The sequence below is a fragment of the Diorhabda carinulata genome, chromosome 3 (assembly GCF_026250575.1).
Source record: "Diorhabda carinulata isolate Delta chromosome 3, icDioCari1.1, whole genome shotgun sequence".
Taxonomy (NCBI): domain Eukaryota; kingdom Metazoa; phylum Arthropoda; class Insecta; order Coleoptera; family Chrysomelidae; genus Diorhabda; species Diorhabda carinulata.
In genome coordinates, this window is record NC_079462.1 from 14,906,511 (window position 1) to 14,925,029 (window position 18,519).

General features: G+C 36.0%; 1 protein-coding gene across 3 annotated transcripts in view; it reads right to left on the reverse strand.

Moving 5' to 3' along the window:
* Positions 1 to 18,519, reverse strand: part of LOC130891806 (5-oxoprolinase) — a 189,028-nt gene that overhangs the window by 109,059 nt on the left and 61,450 nt on the right. For all 3 annotated transcript variants that reach the window (XM_057796782.1, XM_057796784.1, XM_057796783.1), the window contains exon 11: positions 2,044 to 2,301. In XM_057796782.1, coding sequence (XP_057652765.1) covers positions 2,044 to 2,301 — 258 coding nt within the window. The remainder of the gene's footprint in view (positions 1 to 2,043; positions 2,302 to 18,519) is intronic.

Below are 18,519 nucleotides of genomic sequence, written 5' to 3' on the forward strand. Positions count from 1 at the left end.
TTCAACTTCCTTCTTTATTTCATATCCATACGTTGCCTGTATGCATTTCAACCAATCTTCATTTGTCTTAATATTGTTCACTTTATCTTTGTTTTCCTCTGTTCTCAATTTCTTTTCTTCTCATTTCGTTATTGTCATTATTTTTTTCGCTATACATTAGTATGGGTCTTATTGTTGTTTTGTAAATATTCATTTTGGTCTTTTTATTCAGTATTTTGCTTCTATATATTAGTGGCATATATTTTTTCTTTTACGTATTTCTTTTCCCATTACTATCAATTGTAATTTCCAGATATTTGAAATTTTGTACTTCTTTAATTTTATAATATCCTATTTTGATTTTTTTCCTTAATGAATCCTTGTCATATTTTATAATATTTGTTCTATTCCCAATCATATCTAACCCCATTTCTTCTACCTCTTTTGTCAGTTTCTTTAGCATACTTTCAATTATATTTCTCCTTCTATTAAGCTGGGCTAAGTCTGCGTATTCTGTTATTTATTTATAGATAGTAAATTACCTTGCCTTACTCTTATATTGATTGGGAATTCTTTAGTTTCTCCGTCACTAGTCACCGCCCTTGTTTTTAGTTCCTTCATAGTCATTGCGATAAGTCTTCTCAATTTCAAACCTATCCCTAGCTTTCATCGCATTTTGTTTGTTTGCGATTACTTCTGACCATTTTATCCTGTCTCTGATGGTGTGAAGTAATTTTCTCATTGTTCTTATCCGAGTTCAATTTCCGATATTGTGGAGCCACGATATCTTCTTTCTGCTCAATCCCCTTCCTTCCTTTATCTGTCCTGCTATTAAGAGTTAGTACCTCTCGCTCAGAATCACATGTCTTAGATATGCTGTTTTCCTACGTTTTATCGTGCCCAGCAATGCAAGTTCTTTTGTTATTCTCCTCAGAATTTCTTCGTTGTTTTATGGGCCGTCCGTGAAACTCCACATCTCAAACACCTACAATCTATTCGTAGTGTTAACTTTCAGTGTCCAGCCTTACATATTGTTCAATAGTACGGACCATACGTAGTATTTTGTGAATCTCATTCCGACGTTGAGGTCAATGTAAGAGTTCGTAACCACATTTTTAGATTTGATCTCTACGTCTGATCACTAGCCGTCACATAACTAAGTTCCCAGATAGTTAAACTTTGTTACTCATTGTTATACTTCGCTATTATATGATAGTTATATTCTGGAACTCACCTAAATTACGGGTGATTACTAGGAATTTTGTCTTTTTTGTGTTGATATCAATAGTCATAAAATTGACTGTATATTCCAACCATCTCAAGGAGCCTTTGGAAGTCATTCATGTTATATGCCGATGACACAGTCCTGATGTGTCATCGGCATATCGTATATTGTTGATCCATGTGCAATTTACTTTGATACCTCGGGAGCTTCTTGGAAGATGTTTTCCGAATAAATATTAAACACTAGTGGATAGGACACATCCCAGCCTAACACCTCTAAAGATTTTCAGGGTCTTTTTGGAAGTTCGTTGTCAACTCTAGCTGCAGATGATTGGTTCCAATACAAGTTTTCAGTACAGCGTATATTTTTCTGGTCTATGTTAAGTCGCCTCTGTACTCGAACGACTTTATGGTGTTACACTCTGTTAAAAGCATTTTCGTCATCTATAAAACACATAACTACATCTCTTCTCTGGTCGTAACAGTTCTGAATCAGTATTTGGGCTGCAATTAGTGCCTTTTTGATTCTGATTCATTACCAATAATAATATCGATAGTTGTCAATATGAGACAACTAAGAACAAAAATGGTTGAAACCGATTGTGTTTTAATATTTAGATGATATGCAATGCATTGATTGATATAATTATACAAGTTGTTAATGTCATATCATATTCTTATAAAGAAAGAAGTACATGGAAAGGTGAAAAATGTTTCTGTGGAAAAATACATTATTTAATAAGAGATATATAGAATCAGATCAATTTATCGATGAATCCGTCTAAATATTAGAAGGTGGAAGATTGACAAAATCAAAGAAAATAATTTATTCATACATACCTATAAAATACCGGTGTGATAACAGTAAAATCTGGTAAATGCGAGCCACCAGCAGATGGATGATTGGAAAGAATAACGTCACCTTCGTTGAACTTTCCCCTAGCTCTCATTTGATATTGAACTGCTTCTTGCATGGCTCCTAAATGTACTGGAATATGTGGGGCGTTGGACACCAACCCTCCATCTGCTCCAAAAACCGCGCAAGAAAAATCTAATCTCTCTTTTATATTGGTAGATATAGATGTACGTTGTAGAATTCTATAAAAAATAAATATAACTACTTTATAAATTTTATCCATTATACTCTCAAGTTGAGGTTTTGAATATTGTTGATGCGTGCAAAAGAAATCCTATTTCTAAAATGTACAGATATTTCCTACATCCATAACTTTGTTACTTCGAAAATAATATTTGATAGAAAATATACACCATTTTAAAAATCTTCCGCTTGGTTTAGTGAGTGAACTTGATATTAATTTCTCAAGCAAATTCACGAAAATAGACATAAAATTCGGTAAATATTAAGTGTAATTAAAATTATAAACACAATACGAAGAAACATTTGAATCGTTGAGGAAATAAATGATTTAGAGTGATGAAAATATAAGTTATAAAAATATTGTATTCAAACAGTAATACTGGGGTGTCTCATAAATAATGTCAATTTTCAAATGTGAAAAGTCCTACGCCTAAACATGTCGCAACTTGATAAGACTTATCTCTAATTCTGTGCTTCATACCTCTTTATCCATTCTCTCTTTGTTTATTGACGTCACAGTACATTATTATAATAATTAGTATCGAGTGCAATAAATATGAAATTCGTGTATTGTTAAGACAAGTTTGACGCAGCTGTCGCAACAAGGAAAATATGTGAAATTGAAGGGAAAAACAGCGTTGGTTTCATCGTTTCAATAGTGGAGATTTTATGTTTGAAGATCGTTCACCTACCTACGTGGAATATTGAGGTTACAAAAGAAGCGTAGAAACCCAATCTAACGCCAGCCAGTGTTAGGAAATTGACACTATTAACTACTTTAGTTATGAAATATGGCAACACTCATGTGAATATGTCAACTCCAGCTTCATTCTCTGAAGACGATAACTTGGTCATCGAAACGCGCGTCAGACAGTGTAATTATGACTGTTGGTGTAAACAGTTCCAGAAATTCCAACTTAGCTAACATTGACATCAAAAAGTTCGACATTTTTAATGGTGAACGTACTCAGAAGTGTTGCCATACGAGTGCTATTTCAGTTGTTACTTGAAGCATTCATCTTGGACAAAAAATGGATAAAATCGAAAATTTTCTTGCGATGATTTTCTATGACTTTCGACGTGGATTAAGCCTACAGCAGTTTTAAGTATAAATCAATAAATTAATTAAATAAACAAATGAGTGAACGTTTAAGGGTAGACCAGAACGCGCGAGCTTTACTATAAGTGCTGCCTCTATATGTGACATGTAACGCCATTTCTGAAATAGGATATTTGATCTGTCAGGATTCCTGACAGATCCTTATAACTCTACTAAAAAAAAGGAACGTTCACCCCAATATAATAAGAGTTATCGAAAAACACCGATAATTATACCTTTGTGAGAACGGTAAACAAATTAGACAATAAAATACCTGTGGCAACTGGTATCAGACAAGGGGATAGCCTAAGCCCAATCATGTTCAATATTATAATGGACGAAATCATCAACGGGAGAGGATACCGAATGGGAGACAAAGAGATAAAAATAATATGCTATGCCGATGACGCACTAATCATCTCGGAAGACGAAGATAACCTACAGAAGCTCCTATATAAATTCCAACAAATAGCGAACACTTATACATGCAAATATCCACAAAAAAATCAAAATCTCTGACAATATCTAGAGAACCGAGAAGATGTAAACTAGCGATCTACGATCAGAGTGTAGAACAAGTGCTGTCCCTCAAATATCTAGAGACAAACATAACAAGCGATAGAAATCTAAAGAAAGAAGTAAAAGCACAAACAACGAAGGCAGCATCAATATCAGGATACCTTAGAGATTTAATTTGGCGAAATAAATACACACATAAATGTAAAATTAGAATATATAAAGGCCGGTCATGACATATGCAATAGAAACTAGAGCAAAAAACACAACCACTAAACGGCTCATAAGAACAACAGAAATGCGGACTTTGAGATCAATAACAGGACATACGTTACTCGATCAGAAGAAAAATGAAGAAATAAGGGACATGTGCGATATTCAGAATGTAGTATGATGGGCAAGGAGCCGCAGAAGAGAATGGAGTGACCATGTTGACAGAGTGCCAAATGAACGGTTAGCAAAAATTGTGAAGGAAAAGAAACCAGACACAACTTGACCTCCTGGACGACCACCTGTATGAAAGCTGGTCCTCAGCATCCCAACTACTCCTGGCAAACCTTTGATGAAAATACAGGACTTAGTCCTAACGTAATAAGAAGAACAAGAAGAAGGATTCCTCTGTATCATCTGTAAGACTTGCTCTGCTGTCAATTTAGCTCTTCCAGATAATAGAAGCAGGTTAGTTGGAAAGCATGTTAAACAGCAAGTACTTTTGATGTTTATACCAGATTACTGGAAATTTAAATATTTATTTTCTTAATTAATAAATAAAACTGAAAAAATTGAATGTTTGTTCATATTTTTTAGCGTTTCGAATTTGAAAATTTTTTGGGTAATCTCACCTTGAAATAAAAATATCGATAAATCAAAACATCCATATTTTTTATTCTGCATAAATCGATATTGTTCAAAAGTATCAATACAATTTATCGATATATTTCAATTGCCCATCCCTATTTTGGTGATGAGGCATCATCTCGAGTCACTGCGTATCGCTGGTTTTCAATTGTGGTCGCACTTCGCTACAGGATGAATTTCTTGAAAGTTATCCAAAATCGGCTGTTATGTCAGAAAATATCGCTGCTGTGCGTAAACGGATATTGCAAGATCGTCATGTCACATACCGTGTGATTGAGGCATACTTGAGCATTAGTTCCACTTGCATACATACAACATTGCACGATCATTTGGTTGTCAAAATAGTCGTTACCGCATAATTTGACATCGCTCAAATAAAGCTCGTATCAATTGATGCAAAGAAATGCTGAAAAAATTCAATCCCGCTGCTTCCAAAGACAGACGAAGAATCATGGATCTATGCATATGAACCAGACACTAAACAATAATCGACTTTATGGGCCTTAACCAAATCCAACAATAGTTTTTCACGCACGAAGCACTTCGAAGCAGATGGTCGCCTATTTTTTCCGAATAACTGGATAAGCCACCGCTTAATCAGAGCAATGGAGAACAGTCAATTCTGAATGATACACCAGCGTTTGTTTGCTATAAGTGTTCGAAAAAGTCAGGGAAAGCAATCACAGGAGAACATCGAATTGATGTGTCATCCGCCGTAAATTTTTTTGTTTGACACCCAATGAGCTCTTCTTATTCCCCCAGATCAAAAATAAATTCCGGGGGCAGCGTGTTTCTACACTCAAAGAAGCGGTTAATGCTTTCAAGTCACATGTTTTAGATGTACTTCAATCGAAATGCAAAAAATTCTTCAGCAGTTGGTTGAAAGGTATGCAAAAGTTTATTGATTAATGGAGAATACTTTGAAAAACAATAAAGTCATATCCAATTATAAATATTAGTTTTTATTTATTGAGGAAATATTGAAAACTTGTGATATAAGCGCGTTGTACCAATCAGCCTGTTACACTTTTCGTTAAATATTTTTCCAATTTCGTTGAGTAAGTATTGCAGATCAATACTACTTTTTTTATTGACATGCTCAATTTTTGAAGAAAAATTATTTCTTTTCCACATCCTACGCTACTCGGAAAATCAAATATATCTCTCATATATATGCCTCTCTCAATTAGTCGTAAATTTCTTCTTTCATTTTCGATCTTTCATATTAATTCGTGTTATGCGTAGAAAGCAAGTCTTTCCCGAATGAATTGTTCGTTCGAATGTATCTTGCACCAACACGTGCGCGCTTTGAGACTTGTTGAGCTTTTCAAAATACAATCATGATACTTTCTATTACAATATCAGTCGGTCTCATAAGGTCACAAATGATATAGAGTGCAGATAAGAAGTTTGGTCGATTTTGAGACCTCGTCGACATCCAAAATTACTTTTCGTTTAAGCCAACTACAGAGAAACCGATTTCATTCCCAAGGGAACGATATGGACCACTTTTGGAATATCTGATTCAAAGGATAACATATAACAGACCGTAACACTCAATATAATTGCATATACATGGTCAAACATTTGAAAAATCACTTTAATCTTATCTCTGAATTACCTTAGGTTAGTTAGGTTTTTAATCGAACAATTAATTTTTAATATCTTGTTTGAAATTATATAGCTGCGAATTTATAATAGCTCCTACCCGCTAATTACAATGTTGACAAGTGTGGTATCGCTGTTGTTGAAAACAATACAAAAAAAAATATGTAATACTTTATCAGTAGTCCTATCTTAATAAAAAGTGGCCAAAGTCAACTGACCGAAAAGGATATGAGAGACGTAAATATTTTTTATATGAAAACAATGTTCGAGAAATTGTATATTCAAAGGGTCGTATAACATTAAATGTGAAATTTCCGCATTTTTTGTTTATTCTCTTATTATGATATTCACTTCCAAATCCTTACTATTATTATAAATATGGAAGCGTGGATGTTTTCACGCAAAAACTACTTGACGAATCATCATGAAACTTTGTACACATATTCTGGGAGGTACTAGAAGTAACATAGTATACTTTTTATTAAAAAAAAATATTTTTTACAAAAATAAAAAAAAATCGTCAACAAATACCAACATTTTGCTATTTCAGTGCCATCTAAAATACATGAAGTTCAAACACTAAATAATATATTATCGACGTACGATATTACCGACGGTCAAGTCGATATCTATTTAATTTATACATCCAATTCAATTAACTATAGTTTCAGCTGTTTGGAATTTTTGAGGTTAGGGACAATGGTACCTTCAGTGACTGTCAGTGAAAGCATATGTCTAAAAAATGCCTCGGAAGCGTAAATCTACAGCATCTAAAAATTCGTCACGGGCCTTGGCGCCAAAAAATGAAGTGGGTAATAAGATTAACACCGACATTTTAAAAGATGTGCAAGGAGAAACGAAGGAATATTTGTCGATAAATACATTTATGGATACGGAACTAAGTACTACATATCCTGTCGAGTTTTTAAATTTCCTTGAACTGTCAAGTGTACCGTCACATAAGCTTCAATTAAAACTGAATGTACCAGTAATGCTGATGCGCAATTTAGATGCTCCTGCAATGTGATGGAACAAGGGTTCGTATAACAAAATTGGGGCAGCATATTCTTGGTGCTACTAATAGGTGACCAACTGACCTTCCTTTTCAATTTAAAGGAGTTCAGTTTCCGATCAAGCTTAGCTTTGCTGTTATTATAAACAAAGCACAAGGACAGTCATTACAGGTAGCAGGAGTACATTTAGAAAATCCATGCTTCTCTCAATGCCAACTATATGTAGCGTGTTCACGTATATCTAATGCCCGGAATTTAAATATATTTGCACCTAAAGAAAAAACTTGTAATATAGTCTATAAAAATATTCTAGCTTGCTTCAACTTCCATACTTCTATTTTATACATGGTGTTTCAAAAAGAGGTGATCCCCTCTCTAGGATAGATAGAAAACTGAAAAATATTTGGGATTTGCTCAATAAAAAACACACACATACACATTTTTAACGATTTTGACGCAACTACTGGCAACATTGTATTTAAATTTCATACGAATATGTTTTGGAGGCTGATACATACAATGAATTTGTTTTTATATCTGACTCCCTTAGAGGGCGATAGTGACACAGTTCGTACCAAGTAGTATCGAACAAACTTTTTCAATATCAGATTTATTAAGCAAAGTTTCAAGTGTACTTAAACATCATATAATTTTACACCCAAAAGGTATCTTGATAAAACTCGATATTGTGTACCGTTTTCGGAATAGTTATATCAGAATTATGTTATAACCGATGCTGATATAAAGTATTGGTAAAATAATTAATTATTATTATTATCAATTAATAAGCATTATGTTAATTGAAAACTTTTTGTCGTGTAAATGAGACCCCATCGATAAAACGGATACTTTTGAAAAAATTGGGACTGAGAGCTTTCGTTTTTTGTAACGTCTTACAAAATCAAGTCTAATCAGCATACGTTCTTGTTTAGTTAAAGTTGAATTTAAATCAGTATGAACACTGAGCTTTGAAGACCTTAGTATGAAACAAACAACAATTTCATGATCACGTATTGCGGTTAGGTACTCAAAATCTTGTGTGTTTCATACTAAGGCCCCTAATAGCTGAGTACTCATAATTATTTAAATTTTACACGGCAGTAGCATTTTCTCATGGAAAACTGTCATTCATTTAGTGAATTAGATATATGTTTTGAAATGTAATCAAATTTTTAATACACTGACATGTTATTAACCTGAGGCGATTGCTTAGGAAACTCCAGTTTGCTCGAAGAAACTTACCAAGTAAAAACATATTTAGAGTCATTTAAAGACAAGAAACTGGGAATATGAGATTTAATAAAAACTAATTCTGGTAGGCCAATAACAATAAGGTAACAAATAGATAGATTATCACATTCTACCTGAAAATTTAAATGATGATATGTACCTGGATTTTTTAAAAAATCACTTATTTGAGATATTCGAGGATTTAACGCTAAAAAAGTGAAGATCTCTATTTTTTATGCACGATGAAGCTCCATCGCACTTTAATACGTGTCGTAATTGGTTGAGTAACTATTTTCCGAATCGATGGATTGGTAGAGGTGAAGAAGCTACAGAGATTAATTCACATCAATAATTGAAAGATAGAATTCAACGTCACTTTAATGACCTCATATCTGACCCCAAACTATTTAGAAGATTGATGGATTCTTTAGAAAAAAGGATAGATTGTGTAATCGTGAATACGGAGGACATTTTGTACACCTAGTGTAATTGAATTCGATTTTATGTTATTAGCTTCATTTTAAATTTTTATCTTGTGATTTTTTGTTTATATAATACATTTATCATTACTCTATACCAGCATCGGTTATTACTTTACTTGAAATTGTGCTTAATAAATCTAAAATTGAAAAAGTTTGTTTAATACTACTTGGTACGAACCGTATAAATAGCGCCCTCTATGAGATTCAGATATAAAAACAAATTCCTTGGATATATCAGCTTCCAAAACATATTCGTATAAAATTTCAATACGATCTTGCGAGTAGTTGCGTCAAAATCGTAAAAAATATGTATAATTTTTTTTCTCCAACTCCTTTTATCTTGAATACGGATGCCATTATGAAAATTTTTCGCTGAGCAAACCTCAAGTATTACCTCTATAACCTTTTTTTGAAACACCCTGTATATGCAGTAATAGACCATATATTCACTCCCAAGCAGACACTGAGAATGGAGTGGGAATTCAGCTTACTGATATCTGCAATTTTTATTGAATTTTAAAAAGCATGACACAGTTACAAGAGAAAATATTTACAAAGTAATAAGACACCTGAATATACCAATAAAATTGATAGCGCTCATGAAAAATGATACTCGAAAAGACTCAAACAAAAATTGATATAACATCAGATAGCTTTAACACAAGTATAAATACAAAAACAACACAGTGGTTAGCCTATGCAAATGATATGTTAATGTTATTAACAAGAGAGAGAAAGAATTGAAAAAGAGGTAGACATAGAAACGGCAAAAATAGCGAATCTAAGAAGAAATTAGTAGAAATCCAATTTCATGATAATTACATATCCCTAAACACATGAAACAAATAGAAATCTTATAGTAGAATTACATACGCAAAAACAATTGATTTCGAGCATAACGACAGTTATATCTATATTAGAACAATTATCAAACTCAAAAGCGATGAGGAAGAAAACAAAGAAGTAAAATTAACTCCAGGAACCAACAATATACTAATCTCCAAGAACATTTCTCAAAAAACTAAGCTACATCTATATCAGACAGTCATCAGACCGACAATACTTAATGCAAGAGGAACGTGGATAATAATAAAACGGAGGAATACAATTTAGATATACGGAAGAGAACAAAAAAATATTCAAAGAGATTCTTTGCCTACACACAAGGAGATTTAATATAGAGAGGAATTCGGGACTGAAATAGTGAAATAGAGTCAAGAAATAGAGAAGAATGAAAAAAATTATTACCAAGTCATGGACCTAGATAGTGTGTAGCAGAATAAATACCCAACATAAAACAACTACGCACCGACTACTTTGAACTACTTTAAAATATATAATCCTCCAGTATTTATATCTTTTCTGGGAGGCTCGTTCCAGAGGAACACACTAGCCAGAATTTGAGCATTCATGATGTTCTTTTATACAGATTGTTTCGTCTTTTAGACTAGCATACGATTTCGTTTGTGTATTAGCAAAGAAATATCAATTTGAAGAAAAATTCCCAAAAGTTTCCATATAATAAATAATTTTCAGAAAAATCTGACGCAAAACTAATATAAGAACTTCATTTAGTTCATTTTGTACAATGATGATAAATAACAGATTTAAGAGAGTGATGATATCGCATAAAACAGATAAGACATTATCTGAAAATCTGAGAAGTGAGGAAAATTTGCTGAAAGATAATTTCCCTTTGTACAAAAGGAATAATGATGTTGTGTTTTGCTTTAATAAAATTTAACTATCATTTTGTCACTACTTGAATATATTTTCAAAAGGTTTCCCTAAATAACCCTGAATATATTATTTTCCTGCTGTAAATATTGAGGGCCCATTCAGTTAGGAATTTTTGAAATAAACGAAATCCAAGTAAACACAATGGAAAAAAGAACGAATGGGATAACAGACAATTGCTTCACGCTAAGCATTAGGTACATTATACAAATAAAGGAGGTATGCCTTTCATATTCATCTGGTAAGTATAATTCGAGTAAGAATGATGTGAATTATGTAACTACAAGAAATATTAACAAAAAAGACCAGATGAGATTACAGAAACACTCACACTAATGATTGCAGCTCTAGAATTAAATTATCCATGATATGATAATAAATTTTTTCGAATCAAATCAGAGATAAAAAACTTCTTCGAAATTTTAAGAATACTTCACTCCCAAGTAACCCCCCAGAATAGGTCGATCGCCTTTTACTTGCCATTACGAAAAGCTGTTAACAATCTCATACAATGTACCGATTTTTTTATTTTTAAGTTGAAGGGTTACAAAGAAATTAATATTTTTCGAAATTTTTTGCTCTACTTTGAGTCCCTGAAACTCCTCAGGAATACAGTTGATATAGAGGTAAATTTCTCACAATCTTCATATTTTTGACTTCCCCATACGCCGCTTCTCTGTGTCGGTTCTTATGCGGGAGTAAATTGAAATCTATTCTTGGATGAAATCGAACAAAACCGTTTGTGTTTGACAATTTCTGCACAAACTTTAGATATTATTTGAATTCTTTCACAGCCGACTCAACGTAAATAAATAAAGGAATCTCTGATTCGAATATAAACCACGATAATGAGTTTGGAATAACTTGTTCCATCGTTAAATCCATGAAGTCCATTCTAACACAAGATTGGACTTCATTATACTTAACTCTTATGTCTAATTGAATCTGATCTCAAAAAATTTCATAATTTTACATATATAGGGTGTTTCTATATTCGACCGACAACGCTCTACCACAAAGAGATCTCAATAAATGATTCATTTTGATATAGGAATATGAACCCTTACTGGGCTTAGTTGCTGAGATATAGGGTGTTCAAAATTTCAAATCAAAATAAAAAATTTGTCATAAATCAAGAAAATCTTTAATTTTTTTTTTTTCAAATTTTGTAATCAATATCTTAATAAAGTAGTATTTTGACATAAACAAAGTTTGGAAAAATTTAACCTATTTCTTACGCCCCTGGAGCAAATTCTTTTTCTAATTTGATTAAACAAGTTCTAAAAAATTCTTCAATATTGACGGAACATAAGTAGCATTAAGGACATGAAAAAGCTCTAACTATACAAGTTGTCTGTTAACACACGCCTAAGACATTATTCTTCAGACTAAAATAAGCCGATTTGTCCAAAGTCCCTCGTTCTAGACCGTAAGCGGACTTTATTTTATTTTAATAAAATTTTGGGTGCATCAGTTGATGTCATTAAAAGAGATCTTGAGAAAATTTCAAGGAAATACCAATCATAAGTCTCATCCAATTCCACACATAACCATCATGCATTTTAACAAAATTTTCATATTAATTCATATAAATGTTCTTGATTTTACGTCTCTTCTGTGTTAAAATTAGTTTTTTTTTATAGTTTTTAAAAGAAAGATAAATTTTGACGTTTCGACTTTTCAAAATAAGAAATTGAAGTAATTTTGATATCATTAACAAATTTTTCAAGTAAAAATGAGCACAGAAAATGTCTCATGGCTAATTTTACTGCTAAAATTAGAAAAAGAAAGAAAACTGGCAAAAGAATAGGAGATAAACCCAAATATAACGTCATAAATTAATGACGGGAAAGTTTCAAATTATTGTTTAGCATTTTTAGTTGCAATAGAATCTTTGATTTTCTTTAATAATTTAATAATAATAATAATAATAATAATAATAATAATAATAATAATCCCCTCAGGGGGTCGCACTGCGACTACGGGTGTGGCAAGCCCGAGGTACCCTAACTAGAGATCCACCCCACTCCCAAGGTGGACTCTTCCCAAAAAACCCCACTATTCCTAGAAGATTTTCCTCCCCCGACGCTATTAGTTTGCGAGGGCTAGGGGGCTTCCTACCTTTTTTCCTGTATCCCGGATTGGTTCTGCGTTGTAGTCTGCTGGGAGTGCATCGCCCTGCTTTCGGTTCGTCACCCAAGTAGCTGCTGATGCTGATGTGAGCTAGTCTCTGCCGAGGTGGATGATGGCGCGGGATCGGAAGCCAGCCACTACGGGCCCTGATCAGGTAGTATGTATTGAATGTGGAAGTCGGAAGTTCACATCGCCCCGGGCGAGTCTGGTCCGTCTGTGTGTTCCGGGACTGGCTAAGCGAGGATTGGGCCTCAGTGAACTGGGGTAGGCGACAGCCGAGGGTACACCCGTTCTCAATCAACTCGACCCGCCCCCTTACATACGAAGCGCTGGTGACAAGAAATAAATGGATAGCTATAGTTCAAACGACGAAAAAACTGCATTGTCTTTAGAAGACAAAGGACAAAATGAAGGAGATATGACCCCAACAGGGTATCACTGGATGTTTACTACAGACCCTAGTGTTAGGAGATCCTCATTGGCAAGAACACCACCAATGAATCGCAAAGATTCAACTGCCTCTACCACGGATGATGTTTTTGCTAGCCTAGAGACAAACTCTGGCACACGTCAAGATGACAAGACTGGGAGCCACAGTAACACGGCGTACGAAGCAAGTAGCGACAACAGTCACGATGGACTGGCAAAAAATACCAGTCCAGACAAAAAGAAACGAAAGCGAGACTCACATGGAAAGCATATCCCGGATGATACTAGCCAAGAGATGACTGCTGCTATGACCGCCTTGGGTAGTCTTAATAAAAAAGTCGACGAATTAAAAAATGAAGTCAAAGTGAGTACAAAGACAAAAACTGAAATCAAGGCAATAACGAGAGAGCTCGTAAGCATAATGGCAACCCTGAACAGAAGAATGGATGTTTTAAACATCAGACACACGCAGATGGTGCGAAACAACACTGAGCAATCATCGCCAGGTAAGAGCAAAACTGCTAATAATTTAGCTAAACCAGAGGACAATAATCCTAGCTACGCAAGACAAAGTATAGGAGTCCAAGCTGATGAAACCGACATAAGACGAGAGTTACTCGATCTTACAAATGAAATACGTACCAGGGTTGAGACGCAAATAACAGCAAGAAAAGGATGGACAGGGCTAGAAGAGGTAATACATCTCGAGTGGCCAGAAAGCTGCTACCAAAGCACCGTTGTTACAGAGCTGGGATCGCTTAGAGAGCTTCGAGGAGACCTGGTAATAGTAGCAGACCCTGATGTAACCTTGACCACCACTACGGAAAGCGACCTAAAATGCAACTTTCCGGAAATAACAAGCCTTATGTGCGAAGAACTTGAGGAAGGGTGTATTGAATATGTGAGGACGAACACCGAGGTCATACTCAGCAAAGGCAAAAATGGAGCAAGGTCAAGAACCATGTACATGCTGCCGTACAAAGTCAACCCAGAAGGGAAAAACGACATGGGTCAACTATATCAGTTGCTAGGCAAACTGCAAGCAGAGGTTCAAAACCATGGAGTGACGGAAATTCAAGTAGTAGCCTTCGGCAAAATTGATAAAATCTACCTTAGAAAGTGCGCAGAAGGTATCTTCAGAGGATCTGTGGTCAAAGTGCAAGTTATTATACCTAGAGATCCAAGCCGACTAGCACCTAAGTCAAGTAAGGGAGGACCAGCGGCGACAACAGAGAAGATTATAATCAAATCTGAAGGAAAGCAATATGCTGACATACTCCGTTCGATCAAGAGTAGTGTGAACATAGACGAGATGGGTGTTAAGGTAAAAGGCATTAAGAAAACCGCTAAGGGTGATGTCCTTATGGAGATACTTGGAGAAAAATGTAGAAATTAAAAGAGATGAAGACATTATTCATATCTCGGACATAGACGGAGATATGAACGCAAAACAGATAGAGCAAGATGTCAGGAAAAGCGTAGCAAACGCAAAAGAAGATGACGTCCGAGTGCTCTCTTGCAGACCAAACCAGAGGGGAAACCAAACTGCTACACTTGCGGTCAAAAGAAGAGTGGCCAGCGAATTACTCAAAATGGATACTGTGAGAATAGGGTGGGCACCGTGCCAGGTCCGAGCAAGGGTCAAAATCACCAGGTGTTACAAATGTTTGGAGTTTGGCCACCGCACCAATGAATGCAAAGGAACCGATAACTCGAAGATGTGCCTTAAATGCGGCAAAGATAACCACAAGGCCAAAGACTGTACTAACAAAAGCTATTGACTAACATGCAAAAAAGACGGTCACAGAGCTGACCAGACTGCTTGCCCTTACTACCTTAAGCTTGTAAAGGAAAAATCATAAGCAATTAGTGACACCAGACGCAGGCTCAGCACTGCACGCGGTCAAAACTTTAGTGTTCAATATTAAAATACTTCAAGCCAACGTTGGACGTGCCTATACAGCCCAAGACATGGCGTATGCCACCGCAGTTCAGCAAGGTATTGATATTATGGTAACTGGGGAACCGAACAAAAAAAGGACCAAAGAAGCAAACTGGATCAAGGACAGCAGGCATAATGTGGGGGTCCTACTTCTGAATAAAAAGCTTAGCGTAATAAACCACGTAGTCGGAGATGGTCACGTAATTATCAAACTCAAAGATCTTGAGCTGATATGTTGCTATATATCCCCAAACATCAGTATGGAAGACTACAAAACTGAGGTGGACAGTATAATGGAGCACATAACGAACAACAGTGATGCCATTATTCTGGGAGACCTAAATGCCAAGTCCCCAATGTGGGGATCACCTGTAACCGATAAAAAGGGTCAATACTGGGTGTAATGGATCAACGCTCGCGATTTGGTGGTTCTGAATACTGGAAATGAGCCCACATTTATCCGAGGAGATAGCGAGTCCTTTATTGATGTCACCATAGCAACCAATCGTGTATCTCAAAGAGTAACCAACTGGGAGATACTTGATACCGAAACACTGACAGAGCACAGATATATCGCATTCGAAATTAAAGTAGATAGAGCGAAGACCAAAACAACTTCAATAAGGCCCCTTATTGATTGGACCGCCTTTAAAGCCTGCATAGAGTTGCTTACCATTACTCCAGATGAAATGAGTCATGAAACAGTAACCAAGCTGATACAGATGGTAAGCAAGAACAGCACGCAAAATCGAATTCTAAAGACTGAAACATCATATTGGTGGAATGAAAACATTGCTGAAAAACGGTCACTATGCAACAGATTAAGAAGGGTACAACAACGTGCGGCGAGAAGAAACAACCCAAATCGAGACGATATTGAAGCAATGAAAGAGGCGTACAAGACCAATAGAAGGGAACTCTGCTGCCTAATTAAGGAATCAAAGAAGAAATACTGGAACGACATATGCAAAGAACTCGATAATAATATATGGGGAGATGCGTATAAGCTAGTAGCAAAAAAGCTTAATACTCTAAAACCCTATGAGCTTGACATCGAAAAGAAATCCGAAATCGTGGCAGTACTGTTTCCACCCGGAAATGATAAGTGGAGATACCCTGAAAAGGAAGCTCCAGCCCCACCCTTCACAGCAGAAGAGCTAAGGAAGGTAGCCCAAAGTATCAAATGTGGAAAATCACCTGGAATTGACCAAATTCCCCCTAAGGCTATCAAAATAGTAGCAGATTGTGCCCCAGATTGGTTATTAGGCATGATGAACAAACTACTTCAAAAACAGGAATTTCCAAATGAATGGAAAGTTGCAAAGATGGTTTTAATACTAAAACCAGGAAAGCCAGCTGAGTTACCTAGTTCCTACAGACCACTCTGTCTGTTAAATTCTTTGAGCAAGTTACTAGAAGCGTTCATACGGGGAAGACTACAAGATGAGCTTGAAGACAGAGGAGGGTTGCACATGTGTCAGTATGGCTTTCAAAAAGGGAAATCCACGATCCAGGCTGTAGAAGCTGCACTGAATACTGTAACGGAGTTCAAAAGTAGATTCTGCACCCTTGTCACAATTGACGTTAAGAATGCTTTCAACACTGCATGTCACAGCCTGATTATCAAAGAGCTACAAAAAAGGAATATATCGACATATCTAATAAACCTTGTCTCTAACTATTTAAGAAACAGAAAGCTGCAATTAGAAAAGAATAGGGAGGTGGATATTACGTCAGGTGTTCCCCGGGGTTCCGTCCTAGGCCCACTGCTATGGAATGTACTATATGACGGCGTGCTGAGCTTAGAACTAACTCGTAATGCTGTAACAATAGGATTTGCTGACGATCTGGCGCTGATAGTCGGAGCAGAAAGCCAACAGACATTGGTTACTAACACCAACATGTGCCTGGAAAAAATAAATACCTGGATGAGAGACAACAAGCTTGCTCTTGCCCCCCACAAAACTGAGGCAATCCTACTAAAGGGTAAACAAAAGAGGGAGAAAATAAGCTTCAGCGTAGACGGAGTCAATATAAAGCCAGCAAAGAACCTGAGATACCTAGGTATAACCATTGACGAAAGTAGAAATTTTGGCAAACATGTAGAAACAGTAACAAAGAAAGCTACAGAAAGGGTGTCCAAACTTGCTCGGATTATGCCAAACGTAGGAGGTCCTAGGCAAAGCAAAAGAGCAGTGTTGTGTAGTGCTATGCAAAATATTGTCCTATATGGAGCCCCAATATGGCAAAAAGCACTTATAAGAAAAAAGCACTTTACTACGGTCAATAGAGCACAAAGAGACATGCCTCCGCCTTCCGAACTGTGTCTGGGGCAGACTCCAAGTAATTACGGCTACGGTGCCCATTGATCTCTTAGCCCAGGAAAGAACATCCAAGTACAAATCGCTACAGAATAGCAACGAAGCTAGAGAAAGTTCCCTCACAACATGGCAAACTAGATGGGAAGGTGAGACAGTAAAGGCCCAATGGACCAAAAGGTTAATACCAGACATCAAGCCGTGGGTTAAGTGCGAGCACCGCCAGGTAGACTACTACCTGACACAGGTCCTAACAGGACATGGCGTCTTTCGATGCTATGCCAAACGGTTCAGAAAAGACACCACGGATAGATGTATATACTGTGCCGCCGTAGACACCGCCGAACATACCATCTTCGTATGCTACAAGTGGTGAGAGGTCAGAGACAGGACTTACAGACAGCTGGAATGCGAGCTCACTCCAGACAACATTGTAGAGAAGATGCTTGACAGCACAGAGAACTGGAAATTGGTGCAGAACTTGGCTAAGAGTATTCTCAGCAACAAGGAAAAAGATGAAAGGCAAAGACAGCAGAGAGAAAGGAACCCGAACTCCTAATCCCGAGAGGGGAAGGGAGACGTAGGGTAAAAGGAAACCACTGATAGCCCGTCACTCATGAAGTATGTTCCAGGAACGATGCCATAAGTGACAAAAGGGGCCGTAGACGACTAGAAGGACACTCCAACCGTCCGAGCCTCTCTGCAAAGCAGGACTCCGCAGAGGTGGTGAATGTTTCCCAGCAAATTGCTGAGGAAGTGTGACAAGTCGTTATAAAAAAATAATAATAATAATAATAATAATAATAATAATAATAATAATAATAATAATAATTATATATATATATATATATA